Raw genomic sequence first — 16,127 nt, forward strand, 5'->3', positions numbered from 1 at the left:
TTCCAATCCACCATACACTCCCTCAAGCTCCCTGTACGGCCTTCAGTCGTCTTCTATACGATATCCCTATTTGTCACTGTACGACACAATATAATTGCTCCATCGAATAGAGTTTATCAACCCCGTACGGGTCTTGCCTGCACTACCATACGACTCCCAGTTATTCATCACCATATAGATACATTGTATTTGCATGTTGTACAGTATTGTGTAGCATGAAGTCAGACTAGTTTACCACCACACAGAGGTTAGGAACATTACAGTGGTATTAGAGCTTCGACCTGCCAGCCTATGGACAATGAATGAGAGTTTATAGCCAGAAGAGAAGAAGAACCCATTCCATTGACCAAATGGCTACCGAATCGGAACCCACAATTGTCAAACTCATGGTACTACTGAGAGAACTTGTGAGGAATTAGGCACAGATCAATGATACTCAACGACTCATGGAAGAGACTCTCAAGAAGTTAGTAGACAATAAAATATCCAAACAAAATAGTCACAACGTAGACTCGGTGTCGGGTAAAGCAAACCCTCATCCAACATGCTCTCGAACTTCCATGTCATCTCTTTCCCCCACGGATGATGGCACCACACAGATGGAAGCACCACCCAGAGGGAAGCAATTGACCTTTGAAGAAATGCAAGAACAGCTGAGAGAAGACATGGAAAAATGCGAATTTGGAGGAAGCTATATCCTACAAAGATTATGTAGATCTGAGAATGAGATATTCGGGAGGCGGAAACAAAGGATACTTTAATGATGATCTCAGGAGGAAGTTGAGTAAGTTTGTCATCATTTGACAGATTTGTAACCATATTTGCACAAGCGTAGGTAACGAAGGCATATACTTACTTCTAGCTTAATCCCATGCCAGAAGAAGAAGCAATTAAATTTGTGGCTGTACACTTGGAGAGAGTGGTGCATGAGTGGTGGCATCACAGCAGCATCACACTAGGGCATGATCAAATAAATACCTATGCAGAATTCACTGAAAGATTGATAGATCAATTTGATGGTAAAGATCTGGAACTCAATTTCAAAGATTTGGCACAACTAAGGAAAAGTGGATAAGTTGACTAGTACATTACAGAATTTCAAAAACTCTGTTTTGGTCACGGACATTTCTGAAAGAAGGCCGATAGTGCTCTTCATGGATGGATTGACAGAACCACTGAAGGGTTGGGTAAAAGGGTTCAATCCTACCACCTTGTCGGAGGCCATTAAGAAGGCAAGGAGTATGACATCATCAACAACATCATCCTCACGAAGTTACATTCCAAACCGCCGGTGTTTTTAAGGGACAAAGATAACAAACCTCCACCGAGAAAGCCATCGTTGGACGAAGCTACTAGGCAGAGCTCCGAAGGAAGAAACTATGTTTCAACTGCAAGGACCATGGGAACCTGGGCACAGATGCCTCGGGAAAGGAAAAATCCACTATATTGAGGTTGTGTTCAATGATGAGGAAAAACAAGAAGATATACCCTCCAAAGACAACGAACCTCGCAAGGACACCAAAATGGTTGATTTGAACCATACGGAAAGAATTGCAGCATTGGTTGGCACCAAGGAACTATCGCCCTAGACGGTAGCCCGAGGTGCACGATTTTTCATGTATGAGGAACCCTTCAAGGACAAAGGGTTATGGTGATGCTCGATAGCGGAGCCACCTTAAACTTCATAAACTCATCTTTGGTGAAGCAAAGAGGTCTACCTACGAGACAAACACAGGATTCCAGGTCAAGGTTTCCGGAGGGACTCTTCTGCCCTACACACACCTTGTTCCTCAACTAAGTATCACAATGGCGAATCACACAGTGACCGAGGATTTCTTTATAGTGGACCTTGATGACATGGAGGTTATTCTGGGCATACAGTGGATGGAGACACTTGATGAATACACTCAGAGCTTCAAACGGATGGACTTCACTTTTGTTGTCGATGGAAAGAAGGTTGTTCTCCACGGAATGGCAAATGAGGGTCCGAAGGAAGTTTCTGCATGTTGGATGGAGGCAATTTTTTGGCATGATGACGTTGCTTGGGTTGCACATTGTTTTGTCTTGGTAAAACCTATAAAAGGGCAACATACACCTCCCCAGGATGATGATCTCCAGAATATTTTGAGTGATCATGACAAAGTTTTTATAGACATTCCTCCTAGCATACTGCCTCATCAAGGGCTTTCAACACACTATCAAGTTGGAAGCGGGAGCCAAGCCAGTCATAATCACACCCTACTGCCATCCCAAGAAATTCAAAAATGAGATAGAAAGGACGATTTAGGAACTGTTGGAGAAAGGATGGATCCATCCTAGTTTTAGCCCTTTTGCATCATAAGTGGTATCGGACAAAAAGGATGCGACGATGCACATGTGTGTGGACTATCGTGCGCTGAACAAAAAAATAATAAAAAATAGATTATCCCATTCCAAGGATAGATGAGTTGCTTGATGAATTACATGGTGCGGTCTATTTTTCGAAAATAGATCACCGTTCTGAATACCACCAGATTCGCATGAGGGAAGAAGACGTAGAATTGACCTTTCGTTGTCACTACGAGCATTATGAGTTCCTAGTCATGTCATTTGGATTAACAAATGCACTTGCTACATTCCAATCATACATGAACCGCATCTTCAACAAACAATTGCGTCAGTACTTACTGGTATTTTTTGATGATATTCTTATTTATAGGACATGGGAAGAGCACTTGAAGCATCCAGATGAAGTCCTAAGGATCATGAAGGATTAGTCTTAGTTCTCCAAGCAATAAAATTGTGAATTCGATATGACAAAAATATTGTACTCGGGACATGCTGTCAGTAAATATGGCGTTCAAGTTCATCAGGAGAAGATTTAGCCTATCCTTGATTGGCCTCCCCCAAAATCACTCATAGAGTTGCGAGGATTTTTCGGATTGTGCAGTTACTACCGGAGGTTTGTAAAGGGGTTCTCTCAGCTCAGCACACCAGTAACAAATCTAACAAGAAAGAGATCCTTCCAGTGGAATGAAAAGGCACAACTCACTTTTGATAAGCTAAAGGAAGCAATGAGCACTTGTCCCGTGCTTGCTTTACCTGATTTCACTTGACCATTCATTATGGAGTGCGACGCATCTGGAGAAGGCATTGACACAATATTGATGCAAGATAGACACCCCATAGCCTATGAAAGCAGGAAGCTTACGTAAACAGTACGCTTATATTCCATCTACGACAAAGAGATGTTGGGCATCATATATGCACTAACCAAGTTCTATTAGTATCTAGTGGGTGCCAAGTTTGTCATTTGTACAAATCACAATAGTTTGAGATATTTTCTGGAGCAATGGGACTTGAACGAGAGACAACAAAAATGGGTAGGCAAGGTTCAAGCTTTTGATTTTGACATTGAATAGGTGAAAGGAAAGAACAATGTGGTTGCAGATGCTGTCTAGGAAACCCGCCATTTGCTTACTAACCTAGATTTCAACCAACTGGAAAGCACATTTGCCTATGAGCTAATGGATGGCAACACCGAGGATGACTGGTACAAAGTGGTGGATGACATCATTTACTATTAAGAATTGGATTTTTTTAGTGTCGGAATCCAAATTGAAGCAGATTATCTTGGAGGAGTGACACGACTCACCCTTGGTAGGACACCCAAGTTTTCTCAAAACATACAGATGCCTCAAGGAGAGGTTTTCATGGAAATGACTTAAAGGAGATGTATTGCAGTATGTAAGAGAGTGTGCAGTCCGCCAACAGAACAAATCCGAACATACTCTACCTGTCGGGTTACTGCAACCTCTTCCAATTCCAGAACATAAGTGGGAAAGTATCTCGATGGATTTCATAACTGAACTTCCCAAGGTAAATGGAAAGGATTGTATCTTTATGATGGTTGACAAATTGACAAAGTATGCCCATTTCTTCACCATCCCCTTAGATTTTCAGGCCGCAAAAGTTGTCTATCTGTTTTTAGAGAAGTCTTTCGTCTATCCGAGTTACCTTGAAACATTGTCAATGATAGGGATGGGCGATTCATCGATATCTTCTAGATAGAACTATTATGGTTGGCAAGGATAGAATTGTCACCAAGTATGAGTTACCACCTTCAGACAGATGGACAAATGGAGATTGTGAACAAGTGGCTCAAAGGTTACCTTTGGAACTACGTTTCAGCATGACAGGCGTGGGTCAAATGGATACACCTAGGGGAATATTGTTACAACACCACGTACCACATGTCCATTGGGATGACACCATTCAAAGCTCTATATGGGTATGAACCCCTCTCCTTCATCGGCACCATTCTGGGAGACAGTTGTGCACCAAGAGCGAGGGACTAGCTTCAGGCAAGACAAGACATTTTAAGATACCTGAAGGAAAACTTACAGCGAGCACAGAATCACCATAAAATGTATGCTGACAGACACCGAAGAGAGAGGAGTTTTAAAGTAGGAGAGTTGGCCTACCTTAGGCTCCAGCCATACCGACAAACCTCATTACAAGAAAAGGGAAAAAAAAAATTGAAGCCATGATTTTATGGCCCTTATCGTGTAGTTCACCGCATCAATGAAGTCGCCTACGAGCTGGAACTTCCAGAGGGGAGCCGTATTCATAATATTTTTCATGTTTCTTGCCTGAAGAAAGCTATGGAACAGAACATCACAGTAGCTACAGACCTACCACCGCTCAATGAAGAAGGAAAGCTCATATTGGAACCAGTCGAGATTATTGAAGTACATGAGAAGACCCTGCGGAACCGAACGGTGAAGGAATATTTGGTATGCTAAAAACTCTTGCCATTGGACGATGCAACCTAGGAAGGTGAGCACATTCTACAACATCCGGCATTGTGTGTTCTTGAGGACAAGCAAAATTTGGGATGGGAGGACTGTAATATCTCTGTCATAAAATAGTTTATTAATCAAATCTTTGTTAATGGGCCGATTGATTTAAAATATCTTGGACCCATTTTAGTTTTGTTTATGTAGGTAAGTGTAGCTGTCAGCTATCTTTGTACACCCTCGGAAAGTTTTCCCGACGGGTATTTAAGCACTACTTGTAGGTAGTCGTAGCTATGCAATTTGGATTATTTTCTCAATACTATGAATTCCTGTTGGGATTTTCTGTTGTTTTCCATTTCGGAAGTGAAAGATCTTCCCTATTTGGTCTTTTCGATTTCGGTGGGATTCAACCCTCACCCTATTTTGTCGCATGTATACTTCGCTCGGATCTGGCAAATCGGAGCACCATCATATTGTGAATTGGAGAAGTCATTAGGTTTAATTTGATCAAGCTCTCTTTCTGTGAATGAATAAATTCCTTGGCATAACATTTGTGTTTTACTTTGCATATTCCATACATTATGTTGTCTACACTTCCGTTCACCCAAGCTCTATCCATTACTCAATTCAGCCTCCATAGAATACCTTTTGTATGGCCTCCATTGCCATCTTACGTATGACCTCCATAACAAACTTTTTGTACAGCCTCCATAGTCACCCCACCGTACGATCTTGTTTCCAATCCACCATACACTCCCTTAAGTTACCCGTACGACCTTCAGTTTTCTTCTGTACAGTATCCCTATTTGTTACTATATTTCACAATATAATTGCTCCACCAAATAGAGTTTATCAACCCCATACGGGTCTTGCCTGCACTACCGTATGGCTCCCAATTATTCATCACCATACAGACACATTGTATTTGCATGTTGTACAGTGTTGTGTAGTGTGAGTTCAGACTAGTTTACCACCACACAGAGGTTAGGAACATTACAATTATTCATGGCATTAGTTGTTTCTAAGAAGATAAAGTAGGAATTGGCTGCCCTTATTTTAGACGATATTCTGGAGGTCGTGAGTAGAGAATTTATTTATTTATTTTGCATTTAATGAAAGATGTTGATTGGTGGCAGCAATTATAGGCATTGTTTTGTAGTGTTTTACAAATATAGTGATGCAGAAAGCAACAATGAGGGTTATGTTTGGCTAGCAAAGTTCTTGTAGTAGCAAGTAATGTTGCTCATGATAAAAAACATTTGTAGATCGTTCCTTACCATGTCCAGTTGGTCAAAAGGAACGATGAGGAACTATTAAAGCTTTTGTCCAGGGTTGAGCAAGTAGACATTGATATCGATGATGAGCGTGATGCTGAGGATAAAATTTTAGGGCTTGAATACAAAATTTTGGAGGAAGAGACATCGACTCTGTAGATTGGACAAAGAATGATAATCAAGGTAGTCTCGTATGTGGAGATAAGTACAGAAAACTTCTCAAAACTTATTGGGAGATATAGAATTCAGCCCTAATTTTGAATGGTATTATGAAAAAATTGCAGCTTCAGTTATAACTATATAGTGTGATGAGTGTTCATGATATCCTATACAGCTAGGTATCACACTTAAGAGTTTTTGGGTAGTAAGAGTTATGCTGTCATGAGATGGTTATTTTCATGTGATATGAAGATGTTTGTAATTGTTCCATGGTGGGCTCTAGATTCTAGATTACAGTGTTGGCATGAAATAGGTTTTCTTGATGGGTTGTGCTCTTTCGAGCATGTGGTCGTCCTTTGTGGAGATGTTAGATAATGTTGTCATGTTGTGTCTCAGGATTGCAGATGTGTATTTTGAGTTTTTGACTATGGTATTGAGTACATTGGTCATTGGGTTGGAGAGCTTCATGATGGTGCATCTTTGGTTTTTTAAGTTTGGTATGGCAATTTGGGTGAGGCTACGATTCTCTTGGTTTAGAGAACATTTGTTGAGACAGTTTCTCTCTGGAGGTTTCGGCATGAAGTCCGAGGAGCCTACACTTGTGGATGGATGTGAGTTTATTATAGACCTAGTGCAGTTTCTTCTTGGAGAATAGTCATTGTGACCTGGTGTATCCTAGAGCATTCTCATTCCCCACTCTTGGTCTATCGGGGAGATTTATCTCCTTGTGCATTTGAGTTTAGGAGATGGTTTGAGATTATTCCTAGTTTTGGAATGTTTGGAGTTTGATCTTGTTGTTTGTAGGGGCTTTCATCCATGGTGTTCTTTGTGTTGTAAATGCTTTCATATGGGGAGGTAAAGGAAATCATACTTGACACAACTAAGCACTTGATGGTGTTGGTAGAAGGATGAGTTATGGTTTGCATGAGTGTTTCTTCCAAGAGAGGACTTGGAAGAGGTTATGATATTTTGCAGCCGGTTGATGCAGTTTGCAAATCAACTCGAGTTATTGCCACACCTTTTATGTGTTGATTGGAATATTGAGCAACTTTTTGTTGACATTGCTTATACATGTGAGTTGTAGGAGCTGGATATTTCAGCACAAATCTACTTATGTTTTATAATTAGTTGGATGTGATTAGCAACTAGCTATGGTTGTTATTCCAGCTGTGATGATTGTCTATTGGCAATTTATTGCCATGAGATTTGGTAAGGGAAAGTTGAGTTTAAGTGGAAGATTGTTCAGATATGAGGTTGTAGCATAAGTTGAACATCAAGTGGGAGATTGTTGGATGTGAAGTCCAACTCTTCACTTTGTCATCCATGACTATTTAATTTTGTTTGACTCTTTGATGAAGGGTGCTCCCCTTAATGCCTTAAACACATAACAGAAACAAAGAAACAACAACAATTTGTGAGAACAAAATATTATCGCCGCAAATGTGGAATTACAAAATTCAGAATTACAATATGCTAACCCACATGGGTGCCTTCATTACAGTAATCTGCAAGACAAAGCTATGAACTTTCACTCAGAGTTGTCCAAGACAATCTATGGGCATTTCTTAAAATAGGCAATTTTATGCCACCCTAGAAGGTTATAAACACTCAAACTTAATACCTAGGGCTGACAAACCCTAACAATACATATAGAATCGGCCAAATACACCTTTGACATTTATTTTGGAAGTTTTGGTTGACCCAACTTTGGAAGGCCATAACTTTTAAGATGTTGCATGATTTTCTGTTATAACCCCTTTTTCGGAATCCTCAGCTTCTGATCTACAACCTCAAAATTGCACAAGTGTCCATCCGTCAAGTTTTCAGGCCTTATCTAGGCACATTTAGGCCTTCAAAACTAAGCCCAAGGTTTTTGTACCAAAAATCCACATAAACTTCACCGATACTTATGATATGGCATTGAGCCTCAACTGGCAAGCTGATATGATTGAGATGAACTTCCACCTCTAAAATTAAGACATTTGAGCTCATTAGACTGACTTACTGAGTAGCAAGCCTCTACATACAACAACTCTGCATTAAGACAACTCTTATTCAAAAAAAGTGAAATGAAATATTTTTGATTGATGCAAGATTGCTCTTACACCCAGGATGCTCCTACATCAAACATCTGAGGTAATTTGAGAAGTGAACTTTGTCAAGTCTCAGGTGTTAAGAGGAAAACCAAGACGGTTAACCTCCTCCCTTGCTAGCCATGATGAATCTTCTACTGGTCTCCTTTTCCATTTGACCGGGTATTCTTCATAAGTTTTGTTCCTTGTACTTTTGCCAACACGATTGTCTTGTATCTCCTCAATCTCCTGTGTAGCTAGACTAGTTGTTGGAATACTCCACTCCGCTTCTGCAATTTCATCTCCATCATCTCCTTCATGATACTTTGTCAAATCTGAAATGTTAAATTCTAGTGAGATATTCAGTTTAGCAAGCAAGTCCACTTCATAGGCATTTCCAAAATCATCCCTTTTTACTATATTGCACAGGCCAAAGTTGTTCATTTTCAGCTTATTAATGTACCCACTAGAAAATGCTCCTTTCTCAAATGAACCATGACTTCATCTCCAATATAAAATTCCTTATATCTCCTTTTCACATCTACCTTAGCCTTCTACTGTGCATTCATCTTTATAATATGCTTCCTTACTTCTTCATAGATGTTCTTTAAATGTTTAGCAAAATCTTCTGTTTCAGTACTATTTATCTCCTTTATGCAACTGCCTCAATTCTGAAGCATTTTTGGGAATGTTCCCATATACAATCTAGAATGGTGATTTACCAATACTTCTATTGACACATTATTGTACACAAATTCTACCAGTGGTAAAATCAGATCCCATCCCTTTGGTTTATCTCCAACCAAGCATCTCAACGAATTTCCCAAACTCCGATTCACAACTTCTGTTTGTCCATCAGCCTGTGGATGATGTGATGAACTGAATTTCAATCTCTTGCATAATGTTCGCCAAAAATACCCAACAAACTTGGTATCTCGATCTGAATCTATACTCTTTGGCAAACTATGTAGTTTCACCACTTCTCTGGAAAACAACTCTGCTACATGAACATCATCGCTAGTCTTCTTGCAGCGAATGAAGTGTGCCATCTTTGAAAGCCTGTCAACCACCACATAAATAGAATCATGCCCTCGCTGAGTCCTCAGTAATCCAAGAACAAAATCCATGTTGACATCCTCCCACGGCTTCTCTGGTACAAGTAATGGCTAATACAACCCCATATTCTGCTTCACTCCTTTTGCAACTTTGTATAAACTTTTTGACATCGTGCTGCAACTATGGCCAATAATTGTTCTCAGCAACCAAAGCAATGGTTTTATCTCTACCAAAGTGTCCAACCAATCCTCCACTATGCTTCTCCTTGATGAGATTCTCTCGCATTGAACTTCTTGGAATGCACAACTGACTTCCTTTGAACAACATATCATCTTGGATTATGAAACCAACCACTTCATCTTGTCAAGTGTAACAGATTTTGTACAAGCCTTCCATGCTTCACCAAAATCAGGATCCTCTAGATACAAATTGAAATTACTGAGTTCCTTGAACCCAACCACCTCAATCTGCATTTCTGTCAGCAAAAATTGTCTTCTACTAAGAGCATCTGCAACTCTGTTAGACTTCCCACTCATGTTTCAAAATAAATCTATAACTTTGCAAAAACTCAATCCATTTCAAATGCCTTTGGTTTAATTTTCCTTGACTATTCAAATATTACAAAGCTTGACGATCAATATACGAAACAAATTCCTTAGGAAGAAGATAGTGTTTGTGCTTCTTTAATGCCTAAACTATAGCATAAAAATCCCGATCATAAACAGACTATTTTCTTTTGGCATCATTCAACTTCTCACTAAAATAAGCAACAAGTCTACCTTCTTGGCTCAAAACAACTCCTATTGCCATACTACTGGCATCACAATCTACTTGAAACACCTTGTTAAAATCTGGAATTACTAAAACAGGCTGCTCTGTAACTTTCTGTTTCAACATATTAAAAGTCGTATTTGCTCCTACAATCCATTTAAATTCTTTCCAATCCCCTCTCATTGTTTCAATCAAGGGTCCACAAATACTGCTAAAACCTCTTATGAACTTTCTGTAAAAACTAGCGAGTCCATAAAAATATCTTAGCTCTGTAGCACTCTTTGGAGTAGGCCATTCAAGGATAGCCTTCACTTTCTCCAAGTCTATTTTCAGACCTTATGAAACTACAAATCCCAAGTACGCCAACTCCTTCACAAAACTTCACCTCTTCAAGTTTATCAACAACTTTTCTTCCCTCAACTTATCAAACACCTTTCGAATATGCATCAAATGCTCCTCCAACATCATCTAGGTAAACAATGACAAACTTATCAAGAAACTCCTTCAATACCTCATTCATGAGCTGCATGAAAGTGCTCAATGTATTGGTAAACTCAAAAGACATGACTAACCACTCATACAGTCCTTCACTTGTCTTGAAAGCAGTCTTCCACTCATTGTCTTCTCTAATGCGAAGCTAATGGTATTCACTCTTCAAATCTATCTTTGTGAAATACAAGGCTCCACTCAAACAGTCCATAATATCATCCATCCTTGGCAATGGAAATCTATACTTGATTGTGATCTTGTTGATAGTGTGAGAATCTATGCACATCCTTCATTCTCCATTCTTCTTAGGTGCTAATACCGTTGGTATAGCACATGGACCCAGACTCTCCCGAATCAACCCTTTTTGCAACAACTTATGCCCTTCAGTTTGGCCTTCGCAAACTTAACCCTATTCAGATCTTCAATATCTTCATATTCAAAGTACTCTTCCAATTCATTGATCCAATCGATCAATTCCTCTGGGTTAAGATTTCTTGAAAATGTGGGAACATCAAACTTAGGTCTTTTTCCAATCTTGGAAATGACCTTAAATTTTTTTGCCTCCTCTAGGTTAAGAACTTCATCTACTACCGCTCAATCAACATTTCCATATGGCAAGATTCATTCCTTTGCGCATTTGTTCTTGCAATGTTTGCATTTGCCTCTAGAGGGCTCTAAAACCCTCAACTGTAACACCTACAACTCTCCCACCACGCTCTCTTTGTGGAGGCATCTTCATGCTTTTTCTAAAACCCTAGTGCAAACTACCTCGCAATCGGTGATCTTTCTACACGTACAACCCAAACCACGGTCCTAGTGCAATTGCCTCATAGTCTACGATTTGTTTACACACTCCAGAACTCTTGCTCTGATACCACTTGATGAAGGGTGCTCCCCTTAATACCTTAAACACATAACAGAAACAAAGAAATAACAACAAATTGCGACTACAAAATATGGGCTTCTCATCATTGCCACAAATGCGAAATTACAGAATTTAGAATTACAATATGCTAACCCACATGGGTGCCTTTAGTATAGTAATTTGCAAGAAAAAGCTATGAACTATCACCCAAAGCTGTCCTAGACAATCTACGGGCATTTCTTAAAATAGGCAATTTTATGCTGCCCAGCAAGGTTCTAGACACTCAAACTTGATACTTAGGGCCGACAAACCCTAACAATACATATAGAGTTGGCCAAATACACCTTTGACATTTATTTTGGAAGTTTTGGTCAGCCCAACTTCAGAAGGCCATAACTTTTAAACCATTGCTCCAATTTTCTATTATAACTCTTTTTTGAAATCCTTAGCTTCTAATCTATAGGCTCGGATTCGCACGTGCACCCATCCGTCAAGTTTTTGAGCTACATCCAGGCACATTTAGGGCTTCAAAATTGAGCCCAAAATTTTTTGTACAAAAAATTTATACCAAAAATCCACAATAACTTCATTGATACTTATGATATGGCATTGAGCCTCAACTGGCAAGCTGATATGACTAAGATGAACCTCCACCTCTGAAATTAAGGCATTTCGAGCTCGTATGACTAACTTACTGAATAGCAAGCCTCCACATACAACAACTCTGCATTAAGACAACCCTTATTCAAACAACTAAAATGAAATATTTTGGTTGATGCAAGATTGCTCTTACACCCAGGATGCTCCTGCATCACTTTTCATGTTCTGTTGAAAACTATTGTATAAATATGAGGGCAAATCCTTGTGTATGTAAGTTGTAATGGCTGAAAAAATATTTGCTCTGCTCTTCATTGTGGATGTAGCCACATTTGTGGTGAACCAGGATAAGTCATGTGTCTCCTTTCTCTATTTTATGTTCCCAGATTATCTTTTAAATTGGCAGTCTCTATTATCGTAATTGCAAGACTTATAAATCCAAACTATCATCTTTGTAATTGTTATTATGGGCATTTTGATAGCTTAACCTTGTTTGAACGTTATCTCTTATTTAATATTCGGATATTATTTTAGTGACCGTCAATGCTAAAACCATTGATATTATCTTTTCCATTAATAATAGTCCATAATCAATATTTTTCATATTGTCATTGTGTACTTTTTATCATATTTGATGCTCTTATTAATGTTATTATATTTTGATTGATACTATTTGTTTATTTTTATATTCTAATTTTATTGTTACTACTCAATCGGAATCCTATTCTCAAACTTGGGATTTCAAAGATCACCTCAACCACTTCACCACTCACTTCACTCAAAAAGATAACAAAAACTTTGCAGCACACCTAACATGCTCGAATCAACTTATTTTTAATAGATGATTTCTTCTTTATCCTGTTAAAATGCTACTGTATGACACACCGCCCATTCCATAAAAGGAAATGTCAAGAATTCGAGTAGAACACACAGCCTGCACTAATTTGATATGCATGACTCCAATTAAATATCTCATTTCCTATAAGTGATATATTTTTTTTTTGATAGCTGTAGCTGAAAAACATCATCTCACAAGTTCCCACAGTTTTCATTTTTTATTTTGAATCAGTGGCAAAACCAACACCATATTAATCACGTCCAAGAAATCTAAAACGCCCAGTCTAAATTAAGAAATCACTATTTAATTAAAAATTAAATAAATCTCATTTCCTTAATGTGATATGTATTTTTGTTCGATAGCTGTAGCTGAAAAACATCATCTCACAGATTCCCACGGTTTTCACTTCTTATTTTGAATCAGTGGCAAAACCAACACCATATTAATCATGTCGAAAAAATCTAAAACGTCCAGTCTAAATTAAAAAATCACCATTAATTAAGAATCAAATAAATCTCCTTTCCTTTATACCATATATATTTTTGTTTGATAGCTGTAGCTGAAAAACATCATCTCACAGATTCCCATGGTTTTCACTTTTTATCTTGAGTCAGTGACAAAACCAGCACCATTAATCACGTCCAAGAAATCTAAAATGCCCAATCAAAATTAAGAAATCACCATTTAAGTAAGAATTAAGTATTTGAATATGTATTGGTGAAGTTACAAGCTATCAAATGTTTTAATTTTGTATTTCTTTCATTTCTTTGCATATATATATATATATCATGCAAATCAGCAACTTAGGCTTTATTTGATATATATTTTTGTTCGATAGCTGTAGCTGAAAAACATCATCTCACAGATTCCCACAGTTTACACTTTTTATCTTGAATCAGTGGCAAAACCAAAACCATATTAATTAGATCCAAGAAATCTAAAATACCCAGTCTAAATTAAGAAATCACCATTTAATTAAGAATTAAATAAATCTCATTTCTTTTATGTGATGTATATTTTTGTTTGATAGCTCTAGCTGAAAAACATCATCTCTCAAATTCCCACAGTTCTCACTTTTTATTTTGAATCAGCAGCAAAACCAACACTATATTAATCACATCCAAGAAATCTAAAATGTGGAGTCTAAATTAAGAAATTGCCATTTAATTAAGAAGGGCCTGCAACACATGATGTTCTCTATCCTCTGAAACCAGTTGGAAAAACAATACAAGTACCACCAAAAACAGTCTCGACTCCCTCTTTTAAAATGGCAAATGTTATTTTATTCATGAGAAATGGCTTTAACATGTTTTTAAAAAATTTTACACTCAGCCATTGACCATAGATAGGAAGAATAATAAATACAATTCCCAAAAGAAAAACGGCTGAGTTTTAATACTTGATGCTGTCCAAACAAATGGAATCTATGTGTTTTAACTAAGCCTCCATTCACCAAGGCTAAAACAGTCTCTGAACAAAGAAATCGCCTATTTGAATTCTAATGCTGACAAGGCAAAAAGTCTGACATGGCAAGTAGCTAACAAGAAGATGAAGTAGACACACAACCAGCTTAAGCAAGCACCCAAGTAGTTCAATTGGACAACCAACCTTGTTAAGAAAACAACCACACAATCAAAAAATTTGAACCAATTATTTGTTATTTAGAGTAATCCTCTGCAATTTATATAACATTGATCATCAGCCTTTAACATCAATGACAACATACTTAAAAGTTCAATAGATTGGTCACAACACCAGTTGATTTCAAAGTGCTATTTTGTTTCTCCATACAATTCGAAAATTGAGAAGTTACTTGCAGTGCCAGATAGTATGGATAAGATGAAACATTATGATATATATAGTATAAATTTTCAGAAGAATCGCTACATCAACCAACATTTTAGCAACAACATTCTGTTAGATCTTTGTTGGTGTTGAGAATCATAGACATATCTGTGGCAAGTGGGCTCACAGCAAAGCTGTGGAAACACCTATTTGAAAAACTGTCTGGAGAGAGATAATGTATAACCAACTTCGAACATGATTTGAATGCTCAATTTTATCTTAAGGTATTCTTTTGATGTATTCTTCTTTTTTCAAAACAATGAATTGATAATTTTTTTTTGCTCATCCTTTCTTTCCACATTATTTTAGGAATGATGGACTGGCAGGGTATAAAATTCTAATTATAGAGTTATAGAGATCTGTAAGCCATATTGTATCAGATTTTTTATGCAATGTTTGGTCATTCATAATTACATTCTAACATCATTTGGTTCAACTGTCCTCTTTCATTTGAAATTTTGATAGATAGAAATATATAGTCGATGCTACAAGGCGCAACCACTAGTGATTCAAGGTGCAGGAGCAGGTAATGACACGACAGCTGCAGGTGTTCTTGCTGATATTGTTGATCTGAAGGATCTGTTCCATCCATTAGATTAAGATGATCCGGGTCTTCTCATAAAACAGTATGAAGAGACCTGCAACTGGTTATATGTTTATTTCAAAAGTGAAGGTCTTTAAGATTACTTTTTGAAACCTGTAGATGGGCTTAATGGTCATATGATTGCTCATCTTTCATAAATAACAGTGTCAGATAGTCACAATCTTAATAATGATGTTCTACCTTGCTTATGTACTCAGTCGAGATATTGTTTTCAATGATAAATTTGTTAATAATTTGATTGACTATTCAGTCACATTGAATTATATACTTAAGTGTATCCAGTATGGTATTTTCCTTCTCTCTTTGATGGCTAGGAGTTATTTGATTGGGTTTGACTTTCAAAGAATACCACGAAAGTAAATCTAATGCAATGCAATAAATTGAGTATGCTATGCTCATATGTAGATACTTAAAATGATTTGGTTCAATATTAGCATTTACTTACCTATAATGCAATATAGGTATCTGTTCTTATTTTCTAATTTTTAAGCTGTACTCGCTCTATTCTCTTATTAGTTTCTTTAAGGTAGAGTTTTGAAACATAATCAGGTTTTTGAAGTCATAACGAATTTTATCAAATATCGTTGTGTTGTATCTTATGGTTCTTTTTGAAGGATGCAAACTAATGCTCCATGTCAAGAATGCTGACCAAGAAAAGATCACTGAATCACGGTTCAACATGGGGAATGGTAGCAAAATTATAATAGCACATTACATATGAGCCACCCAATATAGTTGGTCTGGTTGTATTTTCATTTTTTTATCAATAGCTTCTTGTG

General features: G+C 37.7%; 1 protein-coding gene across 1 annotated transcript in view; it reads left to right on the forward strand.

The window, feature by feature from the left end:
- LOC149552339 (Glyceraldehyde-3-phosphate dehydrogenase-like family protein) overlaps positions 1–15,646 on the forward strand; it is a 244,872-nt gene extending 229,226 nt beyond the window's left edge. The window contains exon 12 of the mRNA XM_089787872.1: positions 15,210–15,646. Coding sequence (XP_089643998.1) covers positions 15,210–15,344 — 135 coding nt within the window. The 3' untranslated portion in view covers positions 15,345–15,646. The remainder of the gene's footprint in view (positions 1–15,209) is intronic.
- The last annotated feature ends 481 nt before the right edge of the window (positions 15,647–16,127 follow it).

This window comes from Cupressus sempervirens, chromosome 6 (assembly GCF_028749045.1).
Source record: "Cupressus sempervirens isolate cs-2001-9-10 chromosome 6, ASM2874904v1, whole genome shotgun sequence".
NCBI lineage: Eukaryota > Viridiplantae > Streptophyta > Pinopsida > Cupressales > Cupressaceae > Cupressus > Cupressus sempervirens.